Consider the following 17837-nt stretch of genomic DNA (forward strand, 5'->3'; position numbering starts at 1 on the left):
GTTTTCTGCCTCTTGCAGGTGCAGAGTGCATTCTCTCTCAAGGACAGTCTCTCTCTCAAGGACAGGTTCCCAGGCAGGCTTAATTGGATCATGCGTTTCAGCTGAGAATCTCAGTTCTAGCTGTTCTGTTCCCCCACTCCCATGATTTTAATATAGCTAGATGTACGCACGCCCTGAGAGAGGGAAGGCCAGTTTCTGCTCTCATCAGGGCGGCTGGGGTCCTCCTAGGTAGAACTAGAATACGCCTTAGAAAATAGTTTTGAATACTTTCTAAACTAGATAAATTGTCCTCTTCCCATCCCCACACTTTCACCCCATAAAGGAGGAGTGGAACGACCTTACTTTTGTATAATTTTACGACAGGGTCTATAAGGAAGCCTCCCTTTGTATAGAAAAAACGTAAAATAGACCCCACTATCCTTAGCGCAGAGAACCTAACTGGAATCTCAGTTGAGAGGGAGCAGTTTGCTCATTTCTTGAAAGGTTCCATGAAGACAGCCCTATGATTGGTTGTGGAGGTCAGGAGGTTAGGGCCAGCTAGTAAGAAGAATAGTCTTTTATCCATTGTTAAAAAAATGTGTGTGTGTATATATATGTGTGTGTGTATATATATTCTCTGAAATTTGGGAGAAAGGGACAATGAGAACTTCATTGTTTGGTTTTACCTTCACAGACTCTGTCCATTTTACCAGCAAGGATTTTACGATTACTGGAGTTCGTTGGTTTTTCTGGAAATAAGGTATTTTTTTGTTACTTGAATCTACACATCACTGAAGCTAAGTACTTCTGTGCATATAATGTTTGTAATATGCAAGCTGGCTTTTGCATGGAAAAATGTGTTTTTCATGTTGTGGAGCTACAGTTGGAGGTGGATTTCCAACACATTCACACACACAGTGCATAGCAAACATATCAGACCTTGGATCAGAACCACAGGCAGTAGCTGAGACCCTTATAGATCCACTCAGAAGGGCAATTCATTTCTATATTTTTAAATTTGGTCCCATCTGGGGTTTTGAAGAAAAACAAGCAGCACATGCATCTTCTAACCTTCCTGGACTCCATTCACTGGACAGGCTCATAGGCCTACTTCTTCCCCCCCCTTCAATGTCTCTTTAGACTAGTAAAACATATTTAGCTTAGAATTTGGTAGAAGTGATGATTTTTAGAATTGTTATTGTGTTTGTATTCTCTTCTCTGTGTGTATTCTGTTCACTAATTCCTTATGCTATTTATTTTTTCAATAAATGTTCAACCAGTGACAAAGAGGGACTTGGCAACCCTACTTTTACCTATGTAAGTGGGCTCATACATACTCAGCAGAGCTTTTTGCAGCCATTATAGAACAGCTGCTTTCCATGTCTTCTTGCACACCACTTTTTAAACCCAAGACTTCAAAATGCATTTGTACTGCATGGGTGGGGAAGAATGTATTCCAGGAATGGCAGCAAAATGTCTGTGTAAAAGACACTTCTCTCACATATCTGGATCATGGTGGTAAACTATTTTAACTTAAATCATTAATTTACAGTGGATGCATCTATTTAAACTTCAAAGACCTTTCTATTTCATTTTTATTGTGTTTTCTACCACCCATTGGCTATCAATTTTTGTTTTGGCATTTCAGATAATATTTGACAAGCCTCCAAATGTATAGGTGGTCCAATTTACTTCTTTTCTTGAACTTCTTTTTCTTTCCTGTCTTCTGCTGACATCAGAGGATGGCAGGGATCTTCATCATGCTGCGCTTATTCCATACCAACGTGTAACAAATCAATTCCCTGTATGAAAGAACAGCAGACTGTTACATCAATAGAGATACAGAGGAATCATGAGACAAGAAAGGCACCCTTGTGTCTGTGCTCATTAAAAGGAATTATAATCAAAAAATTGTGACTCGTAAAGTTGGGCAAATTTACTCATTATCTGAATTGTATCCTCTTTGCTAAAGGACAAATGTAGGTATGGGAATTCCCCAGGCACACCCACTGAAAATGCTGATCACTGTCTGTATATTAATTCTACCCATTTCATGTGTATTCTAAATATCTTTAATTAAATGCTTGATTTAGCAAAAATTATTGATCCAGGACAGTTATAGTTTCATTTATTTCGGTATTTATCTGTAGCATTTACATGCTGCTCTTCTCCCCAAAGGGACCCGAAGCAGCTTACCAAAAATACTAAAGTTCAGTATAATAAAACCAAACCAAACAGGTCCCAGGCTGATCCTGATCAAAGTATCTGCCCATACAGGCCCCAGTCTAAGGGCTTTTTGGCACTTGCCCTTCGACTCATGCCTCTGACCCTGCCCAGGTTTTAAGTGTTGCAAGGAAAGAGAAAAGACAAAACTTAGCCCGAGTGGAACACCACTGCTGCTAGCTCACTGCCCACAAGATATTCCTCGCTTCCTCCCCACATGTAGGTTTCTCTTCAGAGCGAGAGGCTGATTCAAACTGGGCTTGGATATTTTGAGCCAAGCTACGTAAGGACAAAAGCATTTGGTTGCCATCAGATGCACACTTCTTTGGCAACTAGAAATGAATTAAATTTTGCCATTCTTCCAACTGCTACCAGTAGGGTTGCCAACCTCCAGGGGGCCTGGAGTTCTCCTGGAATTGTATGACTGAACTCCAGACAACAGAAATTAGTTCCCCTGGAGAAAATGGCTGCTTTGGAGGTTGGACTCCATTCAGTCATACCCAGCTGAGATCCCTCCCCAAGTTCTACCCCTACATCTCCAGGAATTTCCCAACACAGAGTTGGCAACCCTAGCCACCAAAGGGGCCATCAGAGACAGGGCAGGAAACAGCCAGGCACCTCTCCATCTTGCCTGGATCCAGCCCCAGCTGAGAAGCCCTTCCCCCCCACTTTTAACATTTCATACTAAACTTTGGTATTGGGTTATGATTCCTGAAAACCACTATGGAAACACGTATTTGGCTGAAAGATGAGAAAAAAAATGTCACACAACTCAGGCAACGGCTTTTGTTACAAAACAAGTTAATTTGAGTGAATTGAGAGTCGGGTTGTCAACAAGCTTGAAGAAGAATGTCCTTTCCCTTTGATAGAGGCTTCATGCGGTATTATTTACCTCCATGCCATGAAAAGCTTCACCTGCCCATTTCCATACATTAAGCCTCTGATGAAAGGACATGTTTCTCCAAGGCCTGTTGGCAACCCTAAGTGAGTGCAGAAATAGTGCAAGGCTCAGTACCAAACCTTTCCTTGGCTGCTGCTTTTCCTATTAAACTCCTCCTCCAGCTCCCCCCTCCCCAAGATTCCAGTTTCAAGTTTATCTTTGGAAACGTGCATCTGGGACTATTGAGGTGGGGAGGGAAAACAACTATAAGAAGTTGCAGAAGTGGTGCAGGAAAGCTTAAGCACCCCCAAATCACTTCTCCAACCCACATTGCATGTTTCTGAAAGGGGTTCTCTCTCTTGCATTCTCTCTCTTTTGCTTGTGTTTCCCCAACCCCCCAAAAAAGTTCATCTTCATTTTGATAAATGTGTGTGAATGTAATGTTCTGCCCCAAGTGCCATTGAACTTGGAAGCCCCTGCTTCTGAATAAATATGTCAACAGCAATTTTTTTGTGGTGTTGGAATGGCCTGTCATTGGTGTCCATCTTTGTCCAGTGGAACTACCACCAAGTGCTTTGTACTCTCCTGGATGATTCTTTGTGACTGGCAAATATTGTCATATAGCCAGATAGCTATTTTAGGGCATTGTAAAGTTTTATCTAACAATTCACCTGCTTTTCTAGATTCCAGTTTTGAAGCCTGAACAAATTAAAACTGAAAGTCAACATAACTTTAATGTTCTAAATATTAGTTGGTGTTAAAACATTATGTAAGTGCTGTTGTGTTTAAAGTCATGTGACTTTCACTTTAGCCTTTTAAAATATATTATTTACGACAAAAGTATTTTACAGGCTCATGCAGATTTTTCATTCCCATTTTCATTCATTCTTCATCTGATAGAGCTGCATGCATGTTGAAATACTACACTTCCTGTGCCAAGAGATGTCAACCTAATAAACATTGTCCTACATATTATAGGACTGACATGACTAGTGCCTTTATGAGCATGTGCTTGCCATTCTATAAAACCAGCTAGACACTGTACAAAGTACAATCCTTTTCCTCCTTCTAGACCAGGAACTGGCTTCCAGACAGGGAGGCAGCATAATGCATCCACAGGTTTCTGGGAATGGAGATGTTATATTTTATTCCCAACTACTTTGTGTGTAGAGAGATTGTAGGGTGGGAGAATCTGTCAAGATGCAATAGCCTGAAAACAGATGTTGAACTCCTGGGATACTTGAATAATAGTTGACCCAGGACTGGGCTACTGAGTGTGGGAAGGATTGCGGGGAGGGGTTGGAGTAAGCAAAGGCAAACAATGGTGAAGGGCAAGAAAGTAATTGGGAGAAAGAAGAAGTAATGGAGTCTTGTCCACAAATACCCCCTTCCTTCCTGTGAAAAGGGAGTGAGCACTTAATGGGCATGAACATATAACAGTAGTAATAGTTATGCCTCTTGAGGCAATACTGTAATGTTTTGTGTGATAGAGATGGTGTAGCTGTGTTGGCTGCTAGGGAAACATGTCGCAGCTATTATGTTGTTTCCTGATAGCTGCTATGTAATTAGCTTCTAGTCACCCCCTTCATTCATGTGGTGTTTTGCAAAAACAAAACAAAAGCTGATAACTCCGTTGGGAGCTATGGCAACGTATGCTGGTGATGTTATCTCTTGTCCTGACTGAGTGAGCCAATTTGACTCAGTGATGCAAATGGCCGATGAGACATGTAGATATTGGGAAATATTATTCTTTTAGTTCCACTGCAGAGGAACAAACAGAGCGAGACAGACACATAATTAATTTAGAACCCTTTATCTAACTGTGATGCAGGAAGACGGTCTGCGGCAGCTTCAAGAGGGAGCATCTGCCTACAGCTTTAGGTCTGTGCTGTGTACTATGCTACTGCTGTGCTATCATACCTTCATGACTTTTGTGCTAGGTAGGACTCGTTTTCTTTTCTAAATGTGCCCCTACATAAATCTAGAATTATGTGGGGATGTGAATGAGTGATGTCCATTGGCAAACCTGTTGACAGATTGCCTATTCAAATTAGGTTTGACTTCTGTGTATTTGGTTAATTCTTCAGGAATGAAACAATAAAGCTCAAGTATCCTGCAAACAGTTTGCCTTTCCCTAAAGTGAAAGTGTGCACCTTACAGGCCTGTCCAAGGTATTGATTGGAATCCACACCCCTGTTGTCAGAATGCATATGTCTTTCTTACAGGTCATGCTGCTGTGCTATGAACTGAGCCTGGAAACTGCAATTAAAGGCTTCTCTGGTTAAATGTAATTGTTTCCCTCTCTCCCATGCCCAAGACCTTAATTTCTATCTAGATTGTGATGTTGCTTTGAGATGATGGAACACCAACTGAATAGTACTTTTGACATCAGTGATGTCACACTTTTTTTTGGTCTTCAAGTTGCAACCGACTTACGGTGACCCCTTAGGGTTTTCAAGGCAAGAGACATTCAGAAGTGGTTTGCCATTACCTTCCTCTGCACAGCAGCCCTGGACTTCCTTGGTGGTCTCCCATCCAAGTACTAACTAGTGCTGACCCTGCTTAGCGTCCAAGATCTGATGAAATCAGGCTAGCCTGGGGTATTCAGGTCAGGGCAGTGTCATAATGGAGGTTTGTAATTTCTGTCATACATCCTGCCCAGAAAAAAAACAAAAAAACAAAATTGGGGAGAAACCTCTGAAATACTGAAGGGGAAAAGATGCATGGCACCAGAAGTTGCAAGATGTTTATATAACAAATTTGCAGCTGATCTTCAGCCTTATTGCCTTCCAGACTGCATATGCTAATTTGAACTTGTGGCTTCATTGATTTGTACTGTTTGTAGTTCATACAGAATAATTTCTTCAATTTGGCTGATAGCAGCAAATCACAAGGTCACAGTTCAAAGAGATATCAAAACGGGAAATTAGTCAGCATACTGTCACTATACTATTGTGGTTTTGTGTACTACAACTAATGCTTGGTTTCTGTTCATTATAATTGTACTGTATTACATGGTTTACAATTGTTCTGTTGTTACTTATGAGAACAGTTTATACTATATGCTTTCAAAATTTTTCGCTAGCCATTTGGGAAATTTTACTGTTCATATTATCTGTTTGATTTTGCATCTTTTGTAATAACTATATCATACATACTGTCCACTCATGTTCACAGTTCAGGTATGGCAAAGGTGCTTGAATTTTTTTAAATCCCTCTTGGATAAGACCTCTTACACTATGCAGCATGAGTGCCCCATGTGTAGCCTTTTAAAGATGATGGACATAGGCCACATTTATCATCTTTCCCCCATAGCAATTCCTATTATGAAACGGTTTTTCTTAATTTTACTGGGTACGTATTTGAACCCACAACTCAGATTTCCTCTCTCAGCATGGCTGTCTCCTTAGCATCAAGAGTCCCACATACACCCTATTCTATGGCTGTTTCAGCACCATTCACTTACAGTATATTATCCTCATGTTTGATCTGTGAGGTTTGGCTGCGCAGTCAAAATTTCCATCCACATGTTGCCTCTTTCACTGCTGTGTTCTGTTTTCCAGAGACCCTGTCCACACTACCCCCACAAAAAACTATATATTCCACTGGAGAGCGTCATTTCATTCATGACATCGTGGAAGTGCAGGACTCTCCGCCCTCTTCCCCCCTTGGCACCAGCAGCCTCTTTTCTGGTGACCCTCGCGGCCACTTTAAGGTGTACAAAAGTTGTACAAAAGCACAGACATTGGCGTGGGCGAGCAAAGCAGGAAGCCAGAAATGCGTGCATATTTGCTCGCGCTGGTTTTTTAATTTAACTCAGACAAGCAAAAAACTCTCCCCTGCTGCCCCCCTTGTGGGAAATCAGCCAAGTCTCAAATCTCTCAAAGGAAGAGGGAAGAGGGGAATGGTTAGGAGTCACACTCCTGTGAGATAAATGCACATAAAGGAAATAATAGACCTCAGGATAAATCGTGACCCTGCGCAAAGCAACCAGGGAGGGGGTAATCCAATGCTCCAATGTTCCTTTGCTAGTCCAATTGCATTTAATTTAAAAAAAAATTAAAGCACAGAAAATGGTTAGCGATAGGGGAGGGGAATTGGGAAGGGGGAAGATGAGCAACACACTGGGTATGTTCAACAGAGGAGGCAGAGAAATTAATAGCATCTTAAACATGTCCATACCTTAGGGAAGTTGTCCTAGAAATGGCAAAAAAGGAAACATCATCATACAAGTGTTTGCAGATAACATGGTGATTAAACAATTGCAAAATGGTTCCAACCCCAAATGGGGAAAAAACAGTGCAGACACAAAAAAATAAAACATTTTATTAAATGTTTCAAAAAGTTGGTGCGGAAACAGCCTATGTCTAATTATTGGTATGATATAGATGCAGGATCAGTGCTTGAGCAACAGGAGTACTAAGGGAGGAGTTCCCCCAACAACAAGTGACGAATTTCACTTGAACACAGTTTTCCAAAACATTGAGATCCATTAATCTGACATCTTGCTACAGGTCTGTAGCTTAAGAGAGGTTGGTGGCTACTCCTGATTCTAGGATTTTTTGTGCACACAGAACAATTGTGTAGAATTCCCCAATGAAGCTGGCAAATCACCAGCAGTATTGATCTTTAGGAAACTGGCTAAAACTGCTTTGTTTGAGAGGCCTATTAGTATTTGCTCAGTTTTAATAATGTTTCTTTGCTATTGGTTCTTGTAGGTTACCCGGGCTGTGTGACCGTGGTCTTGGTATTTTCTTTTCTGACGTTTCGCCAGCAGCTGTGGCAGGCATCTTCAGAGGAGTAACACTGAAGGACAGTGTCTCTCAGTGTCAAGTGTGTAGGAAGAGTAATATGTAGTCAGAAAGGGGGGGGGTTGAGCTGAATCATTATCCTGCAAACACTGTCCTTCAGTGTTACTCCTCTGAAGATGCCTGCCACAGCTGCTGGCGAAACGTCAGGAAAGAAAATACCAAGACCACGGTCACACAGCCCGGATAACCTACAAGAACCAATGAACTCTGACCGTGAAAGCCTTCGCCAGTATTTCTTTGCTATGTTTCAAAATGCTGGCATAATTTATGATGTGGCAATATTATATTTAGATTTGCATCCTACTTTTTCTTCAATGCTATTTTGAATAGTATAACATTTAAAACTATTATCCACTCTTTATATGTTAATTTGTAAAGGATCGGCAAAATAATTTGATGCAGGCCTCAGACCAGTGGTTGCATTTGTTCCTCTCTTATCCTCCCCCTTTTATTTGTCTATTCAATTAGTCCCTAAATCTGGCCAATGTATATATTTATTTATAAAGAGATAAAGTAAGGGAAATAAGAGATTTCCCCCCCTATTGGGCCAAATGTGTATTTGTGTGTAAACTACACTTCACAGAATTCATCTGTTAAGTACAAAAACTGTTCCAGAGAGTATCTTCATATCTACATTTGCCTGTGAAATGAGCGTGTCCTCCCACTTATTTCTATCTGTAATTTTTTTTCTAAAAGAATAAACTTTTTTGGTCTGACCTAATTTAGGGATAGGAAAAGGAAATGCTGAAGAAGCAGAAAAACTTCTCAAACCTTACTTGGCTCGATACCCCAAAGTAAGTTATACCTTAAATTGGCCTTATATTTACAGCTAGGCAATAGCTCACTGAAGATAGTTCGTCAGATTTGCATGGAAATTGTTGCCAATGTATTCTGTTTAATTTATTTCAGGGAGCCATATTCCTGTTCTTTGCAGGCAGGATAGAAGCAATAAGAGGAAATATCGATGGAGTAAGTAATCTATTTTATCCTACATTCTTTCCTTTCCTGTCATTTGTGTTTAAAAAACTTTTTGTCTTATGTCATGTCAGTGACCTGAAACTTAGTTGTGCATTGAGATGTGCATCAAAAATAAATGATATCGGGCCCAATCTTCACTTCCCTGTGCCATGAGATTCAGAACAAATAGCAGGCTGCTTGGAGAAAAATCCAGTCCTCCTACTCTTTCCATGAACTCTTCTGCTGAATCCATCCCAGCATCTACTCTGATTGGTCACAGGCCAAGGTCTTTTTTCAGCCTTACCCCCACAAAATCCAATCAAGATGCCAGAGTGTAAGCTTCAGATCTCCAAGTCACTAAACTGTGTGTCCCACTTCAATAGAATTGGCTTGATTTGTGCTCCAACAATGTGTTGCAATAGAGCTTGCTTTGGAAAATGATCAGTCTTACGTACCAATTCTCACTTAATCTTCCATGTGGGTAAAAACTTTTGGAAGCAGTCCTGCAGTATTATTTCTACAACATTAATTTTTTTGTCCGTTCAGTCATTCATTTATTTATATCCTGCTTTCTCTCCAATGGGGACCAAAAGACAATAAGAACATAGTTTTCCCCTCCTCCCTGTGAGGTAGGTTAGCCTGAGAAAATGTAACTGGCCCAAGGTCATCCCCACAAGTTCCCATGGTTGAAGTAGAGATTCTGGCCCTGGTCTCCCACGATCCTAGTCTGACACTCTATACTCTAGGCCTCGCCGGTTCTCATGGTGGTAAATATATATGACTCCCGGTGCATCCTGTTCCCCTGTCATGTTTGGAAAGGAAATTCTACAGTGGTGTTGATTCTGAGTTATGATTGCTTTTGTGTTAGCATTTCTTTTGCCTCTTGCTTGTCTAGGCCATCAGTAAGTTTGAGGAGTGTTGTGAAGCCCAGCAGCACTGGAAACAGTTCCATCATATGTGCTATTGGGAATTAATGTGGTGCTTCACATACAAACGTCAGTGGAAGATGGCATACCTCTATGCAGACCTGCTCAGCAAAGAAAACACCTGGTCAAAAGTGAGTTAGAGGAAGATATTCTAGTTGGAAAAGCAATATTTAAATGTGCTTTTTTGACGAAAATTTTGAATAGATTTGTTCTGAATGGTGCTAAAGGACATTGAAAGTGTTCTGAAAACATAAAACAAAAATACAGTAGCATACTTAGTTTCTGGTCCTACTTGGATGATCATTGTTAAGGTCTCCCAAGTTGTAGCAGACTGATGATTGGAGACCCAAACGTTTTACAATGAAATAGAGGAGAAGTATTAGCCAATCAACATTAAATGAATGTGGCTTCCAATTCAAAAGAGCCAGAGGTCTTGAAATGGCAGGTTAAGTTGTAGGCTCTCCCATTCTCTCCCATACTAAGTTGTTGAACAAAAGTGGAGAGAAGCAGCTCCTGCTGGATTACCTCAACAGTGTCCCTGGTTGCATTCCCTTTTTCATTTTGTTTTATTTAATTAAAAATATGTCTGTACCACTTTTTAGTTGCACAACTAGTTTAAAGGGCATCCTAAATCATTAACATAAAACACAAAATATTAAAGACCAGCCAAATAAAAACAAGCCAGTAGAACCTGCAGAGTTTATAAAGGAAGAGCTCTATCTAGCCATGCAACATAATAATCAGGGTTAATGTAAATCAAGCCAAGACAGAACTGTTTTATGAAGATCAGAAGGGATGGTGCCAGGCAAATCTCATGAAGGAATATATTACACTGGCTATTTATACATGGTTAGTTAGCTTCATGATCACCGCCGAACTACTTCAGGGCTTCGTTAGAATTATGCATATATTTTCTGACCTTCAGAAGCCACCTCGGTCTCCGCTCATGTTTTCCCTGTGTTTTCAGGATGCTGTTTTACCACGAATTTAAAGTCTGCCTTGATCCCAAATCAAAAGGTGGTCCTGTGCATACTTCTGATTTTGGGATTTTCTTCCCATGCCCATTCTCGTTTCCCCTCCCATTTTCGCAGGGGAAATTATGCACCGCAGAGTTTTTCTCAGTTTAATCCTGGAATTTCTTCATGGAAAACAGCCCCTGTGCATAGTTTTTTGAGAATTCAAATGCTGACACTGTGCATCAAGATAGTGGCAAATCCAAGGTAAACTATCCATGCATAAAAGGCCACCAACAATACCCTGCTCTATGTAGTCACCTGCTAAGTACAATAATACATATTTTTTCAGATATACAAGTTTTTGCTCCTTAAAAGGTTCACTGTGCTGACTTTTAGGTTGAAGATGACACATGAGTGTAAAATTCTTGTAGTGCAGTCCTATGCAGAGTTACTCCAGTCTAGGCCCAGTGAAATCGATGGACTGGAGTAATTCTGCATAGAACTGCACTGTTATTGAGTATTGTTTTCTTTTTAGGCTACATACGTCTACATGAAAGCAGCCTACCTCAGCATGTTTGAAACAAAGGATTATAAACCTTTCGGAGATGATGAAGTTACATTTTTTAGGTAAGATTTTGAAAGTTTTCATAGGCATATGTCTTAAACTGGAAGACCATGATAGAAGAATAAAGCAATGGGCTTGCCATTTTGTACATTCCAAGATGCTTGATGCCAAAGGCATATTTGATTCTTGTGTACATAATTTGGAGGGTGAGTTCATTGAATTCCTTGATGTTTCATTCCCTGATACGGCTAAAGTTAAAAAAAATGACCTTAACTGTCTCAGTACTGATACTGTTTTTCTCTATGGTATGAACGCTTGAAAACTGTTTATTTCTGTGAAGTAAGTAAGCTGTTCATTGCACCCGTTCAGAATCCTCTACCCTTTGGAGTGGATTTTGAGCATATCTAATAGGAAAAGCTCCTCAATGGCAAATAGAAATATAAATAGCTTTCCTATTTTATTTTCTGTATTTTCCTTCCACTTGTTTAAAGGAAATCGTTTTTTTTAGGTTTAAACTTGTCTTTTGTCCCATACTACGCCAGGACTGTGCCTAGTTTGAAACTGAAAATAGCAGGGAAGTCCTTACCAACAGAGAAGTTTGCAATTCGGAAATCTCGGCGTTACCTATCCCCAGATCCTGTTCCACTTCCAGTACCTGCTTTGGTAAGCTGAAAAATACGCCCCACAAACATTCTTTTGCTTAGATAAGCTGGTATATTTAGAGAAATCATTCTGATGGTTAAAAAAGAAACTTATGAAAATAAATGCCCTCATTGTGGCAGATACGTATGTGCAGCATTTTCACATGCACCCTGTTCAGATGAATATGTACACCACAAAAATAAGGTTGATGGATCATACAGACAAAGCACATGCATGTATGAGACCAATCATATAGCATGGTATACATGGGAGAGAGGGAAGAGTGGAAGCTTTGTTCTTCCCTCACCCTACCATCCTGTCTCACACAGTGGCCAACCCATTACTATGGTGGGCCAAGTACAGGACATAGAATCCAAGATTTTCCCCTGATGTTGCCTCCTGGCACTGGTATTCAGAGGTTTGCTACCTCTGAACATGGAGATTCCTTTTAGTCACTACAGCCAGTAGACACTGATAGGCCCATCCTCCATGAATTTGTCCAATCCCCTTCTAAACCTGTATATGACTCTGACCAACACTACATCCTCTGGCAGCAAATTCCACATTTTAATCATTCATTGTGTAAAGAAATCTTTTCTTTTGTCCATCCTGAATCTACAGCTCCTCAGCTTCATTGGATGTCCTCAAGTTCTAGTATTTTTGGAGAGGGAGAAACCTCTGTCGTGTCCCCCTTAGTCATGCCTTTTCTAAACTAGAAAGTCCCAGACTTTTCAGCGTTTTTTCATAGGAAAGGTGCTCTAACCCCCAATCACCTTGGTTGCCCTCTTCTGTATATTTTCCAGCTCTGCAGGGTCCTTTTTGAGATTTTTGAATTATGGTGACCAGAACTGCACATAGTATTCCAAATGAGCCACACCATAGATCTATATTGGGTATAATAATGTTGCCTGCTTTATTTTCAGTCCCTTTCCTAATAAGCCCCAGCATTAAGTTTGTCTTTTTCACTGCTGCAGCACACTGTGTTGACAGTTTCATTGAGCTATCCACAATGACCCCAAGGTCTTTTTCCCTTTCAGCCTCAGCAAGTTCAAACCCCATTACAATATACTTGAAGTTGAGTCTTTTTGTTCCAGTGTGCATCACCTTACACTTACCTACATTGAATTTAGTTTGCCACATGGCTACCTATTCACCCAATTTGTGGAGATCTGGAGCTCTTCACAGTCAGCCTTGATTTTCACCATCTTGAATAATTTTTTCATCAGTAAACTTGGCCACTGCACTACTCACCCCTATTTCCAGTAAATATATGAATAAATTAAATATCACTACCCTGATACTGAGCCTTGTGGGTCCCCACCACTTACTACCCTCCATTGAGAGAGCTGTCCATTTATTCCTACTCTTTGCTTCCTGTTGTTTAACCAATTTTTAATCCATAAAATGATCCATCTCCTTTTCCCATGACTGATAAGTTTACTCAGGAGTCTTTAGTGAGGTACCTTGTCAAAAGGCTTTTGAAAGTCGAAATATAGAAGGCCTGTTGGGTTACATGCTTGTTCAGATTCTCAAATAACTCTAGAAGATGGGTGAGGCAGGACTTACCTTTGCAGAAGCCATACTGATTTTCTTTCAGTAGGCTTTGTTCCTAATAGTTTTATCTTTGATTTCAATTTGCACTAATTTGCCTGGGACAGACGTTAGGCTAAATGGCCTGTAATTTTCTGGTTCCCCTCTGGACCCCTTTTTAAATATTGTTGTAACATTTGCTACTCTCCAGTCTTCTGCTACAGTGGCTGATTTTAGTGATAAGTTATATATATGTGGTAGTAGATCAACAATCACATGTTTGAGTTCCCTAAGAACTTTTGGGTGTATATCTACAAACGAGGCCCATTGGTGAACCCATCATTAGCTGTTTAGATCTGTTGGAATTGATGTCAACAATATAAATGGAAAATATAGTGTCTGTGAGCCAGTCTCCAAGACATGCAAAACTTTAACCACATACTACTGAAAATTACTTGGAATCCTCTTTTCCTGGGCAGTTTTAGTGTTTGATTTGTGATGACTAACATATTCATAAGAGCCCCGTGGCACAGAGTGGTAAGCTGCAGTACTGCAGTCCAAGCTCTGCTCACGACTTGAGTTCAATCCCAACAGAAGTTGGTTTCAGGTAGGCCAGTTCAAGGTTGACTCAGCCTTCCAGCCTTCCGAGGTCGGTAAAATGAGTACCCAGCATGCTGGGGGTAAAGGGAAGATGACTGGGGAAGGCACTGGCAAACCACCCTGTAAACAAAGTCTGCCTAGTAAACATCGGGATGTGACGTCACCCCATGGGTCAGGAATGACCCGGTGCTTGCACAGGCGACCTTTACCTTTTTAACATATATTTTTCTATTTCTAATCATTATAAAATCTGTTTTCATGTGTGGCCAATGCCTGTTGCCACTTAGAACAAAGAAGCAACTAGACTTGTGTCTTTCCGGACAGTGTTTGGGGTGACTTTGGTGTTGAAAAGATTGCCTCTAGCAATCTGCCTTGAGCGTAAATGAGGATGTGCCTTCTGTGTGCTGTAGTTGCGCCACAAAGGCAGCAGATGGTGCTCACTAACAATGAAACCATAGGCCGAGGACCTGGAAATTGGTATTCAGCTCTTTATAGCAATCTGTTAATGGATAACTTGCTAGGTGAACTGTATGTTTAGATGGACCTGTCCTTATTGCCGGAAATGTTTGATTTCAAATATGGAGAAAAATGAAGTTACTACTGAGATTTTTATTTCTTCTTCAAACAACTGCTTCAAAGACACTCATTTCAACTCAGTCTCTTTGTTGTGCTATCTGGACATTCTGTAACAACAACTAAAGTATGTAGTGGGGAACCTCAGCATTTATTAGGTATAAAAAGTTGTTCTGAACCTACATTTTTGGGGGTATAGAAATATAGATTATTTGGTGGGCAGCCACAGTACTTGCTACATTAATTTGGAGAACAAGCAGGGGTGCTGAATAAGCCGCCTAGAGCCACTCTTCTTACTGGTTGCATCTTGATGACAGCCATAGTGAGTTCCGAGACCCATTTTATATGGCTGATCTGTGCTATAAAAGGGACAAACTACATGTTGTAAGTCTTTCTTGATCTCACCAGTTATTAGTTTCGCTAGGAGAAAAGTGTCAAAAATATCTGTTTGTTGCCAGGAATTCTGTCATATACCAAATCTATATATTGCTAAAACTTATCGCCTCTCTGTCAGCATATTTCTTGTATCCATTAGCTGAGGCTGCTGTGATAATAAACAGTTGTGAATGTTCACGTATCTTATATCTAAGAGTGAAGTCGGCCACATCTTTGGATACTTAAACCTGGTGACTATCGATGGGAACGGGCAAGACAGAGCTTTCTACAAACCTGAAAAGGGCCCCCGGTTTCCCCCACCTTGAACTGGTTGGGAAATTCCTGGGGATTTTGTGGTGCAGTGTGAGGGGGGCAGGGTTTGGGGAGGGGAGAAACTTCAGCCAAATATGCCATCCTTCAAAGCAGCCATTTTGTCTAGGGGGACAGATCTCTCTTGTCTGGAGTAGTTCAGTTGTAATTCTGGGAGATCTAAAGATCCCACCTGGAGGCTGGCAACCCTAGGCCTGGAAGCAACCTCTAGGTGATTTGATACCACCCGACTTGCATGACTCAACTAGGTCTGGCTGCTTGCTACTGTTCAACAGCAGCCACCCAATGAAAGCCAGTGTGGCTTAGCGGTTAGAGCTTCAGAGTAGAGTCTGGGAGACCCAGGACCGAATCCCCATCTTGCTGTGGAAGCTCACTGGGTGATTTTGAGCCAGTCACAAATTTTCAACCTTACCTACCTCACAGAATTGTTGTGAGGATAAAAAGGAGGAGTTGAGAACAATGTAAGCTGCTTTGGTCTCCACTGTGAAGAAAGGTGAGGTATAAATGAAGTAAATAAAATGGGGGTTGCCAGGAGGAGGAAAAGAGGAAATAGTGTGGGGAGAGGGATACAGAGAAAAGTGAGGTGATAACCCACAAATCCTTGTGGGGTCTCTACCATGCAAGTGGGCCTGGCTCAGTGGCCGGCATAATAAAACTGGGACATAGTTTTCCTAGGTAGAGGCTGCCAGTGGGGAGAGAGGGAAAGCTTAAGACAGAGGAACAGATAAAGGTTGTTGGGTGGGAAGGATATAGTATTACCAATTCCAGGTTAAGAAATACCTGGAAACTTGAGGGTGGAGACGTGGGAGGGTGGGATTTGAGGAGGGGAGACACCTCAGAGGGGTATAATGTCACAGATGCCACCCTCCAAAGCAGCCATTTCCTCCATGGGAACTAGGGTTGCCAGCCTCCAGGTTGGGGATGGAAAACAACTGGAATTACGGCCTGTCTCTAGATGACAGAGATCAATTCCTCTGGAGAAAATGGCAGCTTTGGAGGGTGGACTCTATAGTATTATACCCTGCTGAGGTCATTCTGCTCCTTAGAATTCTCCCTCCCAAGGCTGCATCCCATAATCTCCAGCAATTTTCCAACCTGGAACTGGCAGCCCTAAGGGGAACCGATGTCTGTAGTTGGGACATCTGTTGTGATTCCAGGAGATCACCAGGTCCCACCTGGAGGCTGGCAACCCTAGAACCAGAGAACGAAGCAGGTGGAAGGAAGAGGCTATGAGGGAAAGAGTAAATAGTGGAGGAGGAGGGAAATGAGATGCCTCCCACAAGTCCTTGCCGGTTCCCTCTTGTCTATAATGAATGAGTTTAGTATTCGGCCAATCACTGAGGCTTCTTTTAGCTAAATTAAAGATTGGTGTAGCTTAGAATTTTTTTTTACAGAGATTTAGTAACATGAGAAGCAGCAGAGGGCAACCTTTGAAACTGAATATGAAGAAGGCCCAGGAGGTAGAGAAAGGGAACCCTCAAGCACACAGTTACTAAAGAAATGGAATAGTGGAGTGGCAAACAGGAATGTGATAAAATAATGGGAAGAAGAAATTGAGGCCTGAATAAAAGGAGACAGAGAGCTGAGGGAAGGGATAGGCCACTGAGAAGGGGAGGCTTGGGGTGAGGAGGAAACTCTCATATAGGCTTTAGGGGGAAAAGACGTCTAAATTATGTGAGGACACACAGAAGCCACATCTGCGGCTTAATGGTGTGTATGGCAGAGACCAGATGGCTGAAGAAAGAACACAAATTACGCAAAGAGCATTGGGTTGATAGAACCATGAATGTGGAGGAGAAAGGTTTTGTAGAAAGGAGGAGCGAAGTAAAAGTGGTTCTTTGGGGAACATCTGAATGGCATGGACAGATGGCCAAATTCCAAATATAATTGTGCTAACTACAGCCAAATCTCTAGGTCCCTAGCCCAAGTTATACTATGCTCTAATCTCTGATAATTTGTAGGAAATGATGTATATCTGGAATGGTTATGCAGTGATTGGAAAACGTCCTGATTTGACTGCTGGTATGTTGGAATCTTTAGCAGAGGCGGAAGCAGCCCTGGAAAGGAGACCAGGTAAGTAACATCTAATTTCAAGAGGTATACCAGGAAGGTGCAACTTATTTATGTATGTATTATTATTTAAGACATTTATTAGCTGCCTTCCTGATTTACGGGAGTTCAAGGTGACTTCCAGCATAGATAAAACATATAAAAATAAAATATATTAAAAACGTAAAAAACAAGATTTAAAATCACATTGCAGGGCTGCTAATAAACTTAACCAAATGCAGTCACCCTTACCCAGCCCAAAACTGACCCCAGTCACCAGTTCAGAACATCAGAAGCATTCTTGGAATTAGGTGAGAAAGAAAGGCAGAGCTGGGTATCATCCACATATTGGTGACACCGCAGCCCAACCCTCCCGATGACCTCTTCCAGCAGTAGGGTTGCCAACCTGCAGGTACTAGCTGGAGATCTCCTGCTATTACA

General features: G+C 41.3%; 1 protein-coding gene across 1 annotated transcript in view; it reads left to right on the forward strand.

Moving 5' to 3' along the window:
• Positions 1 to 17837, forward strand: part of TTC39A (tetratricopeptide repeat domain 39A) — a 48498-nt gene that overhangs the window by 15516 nt on the left and 15145 nt on the right. The window contains exons 8-15 of the mRNA XM_056844778.1: positions 674 to 739; positions 4914 to 5022; positions 8620 to 8687; positions 8803 to 8862; positions 9746 to 9907; positions 11268 to 11359; positions 11840 to 11960; positions 17309 to 17420. Coding sequence (XP_056700756.1) covers positions 674 to 739; positions 4914 to 5022; positions 8620 to 8687; positions 8803 to 8862; positions 9746 to 9907; positions 11268 to 11359; positions 11840 to 11960; positions 17309 to 17420 — 790 coding nt within the window. The remainder of the gene's footprint in view (positions 1 to 673; positions 740 to 4913; positions 5023 to 8619; positions 8688 to 8802; positions 8863 to 9745; positions 9908 to 11267; positions 11360 to 11839; positions 11961 to 17308; positions 17421 to 17837) is intronic.

Source organism: Euleptes europaea, chromosome 2 (assembly GCF_029931775.1).
Source record: "Euleptes europaea isolate rEulEur1 chromosome 2, rEulEur1.hap1, whole genome shotgun sequence".
Lineage (NCBI taxonomy): Eukaryota > Metazoa > Chordata > Lepidosauria > Squamata > Sphaerodactylidae > Euleptes > Euleptes europaea.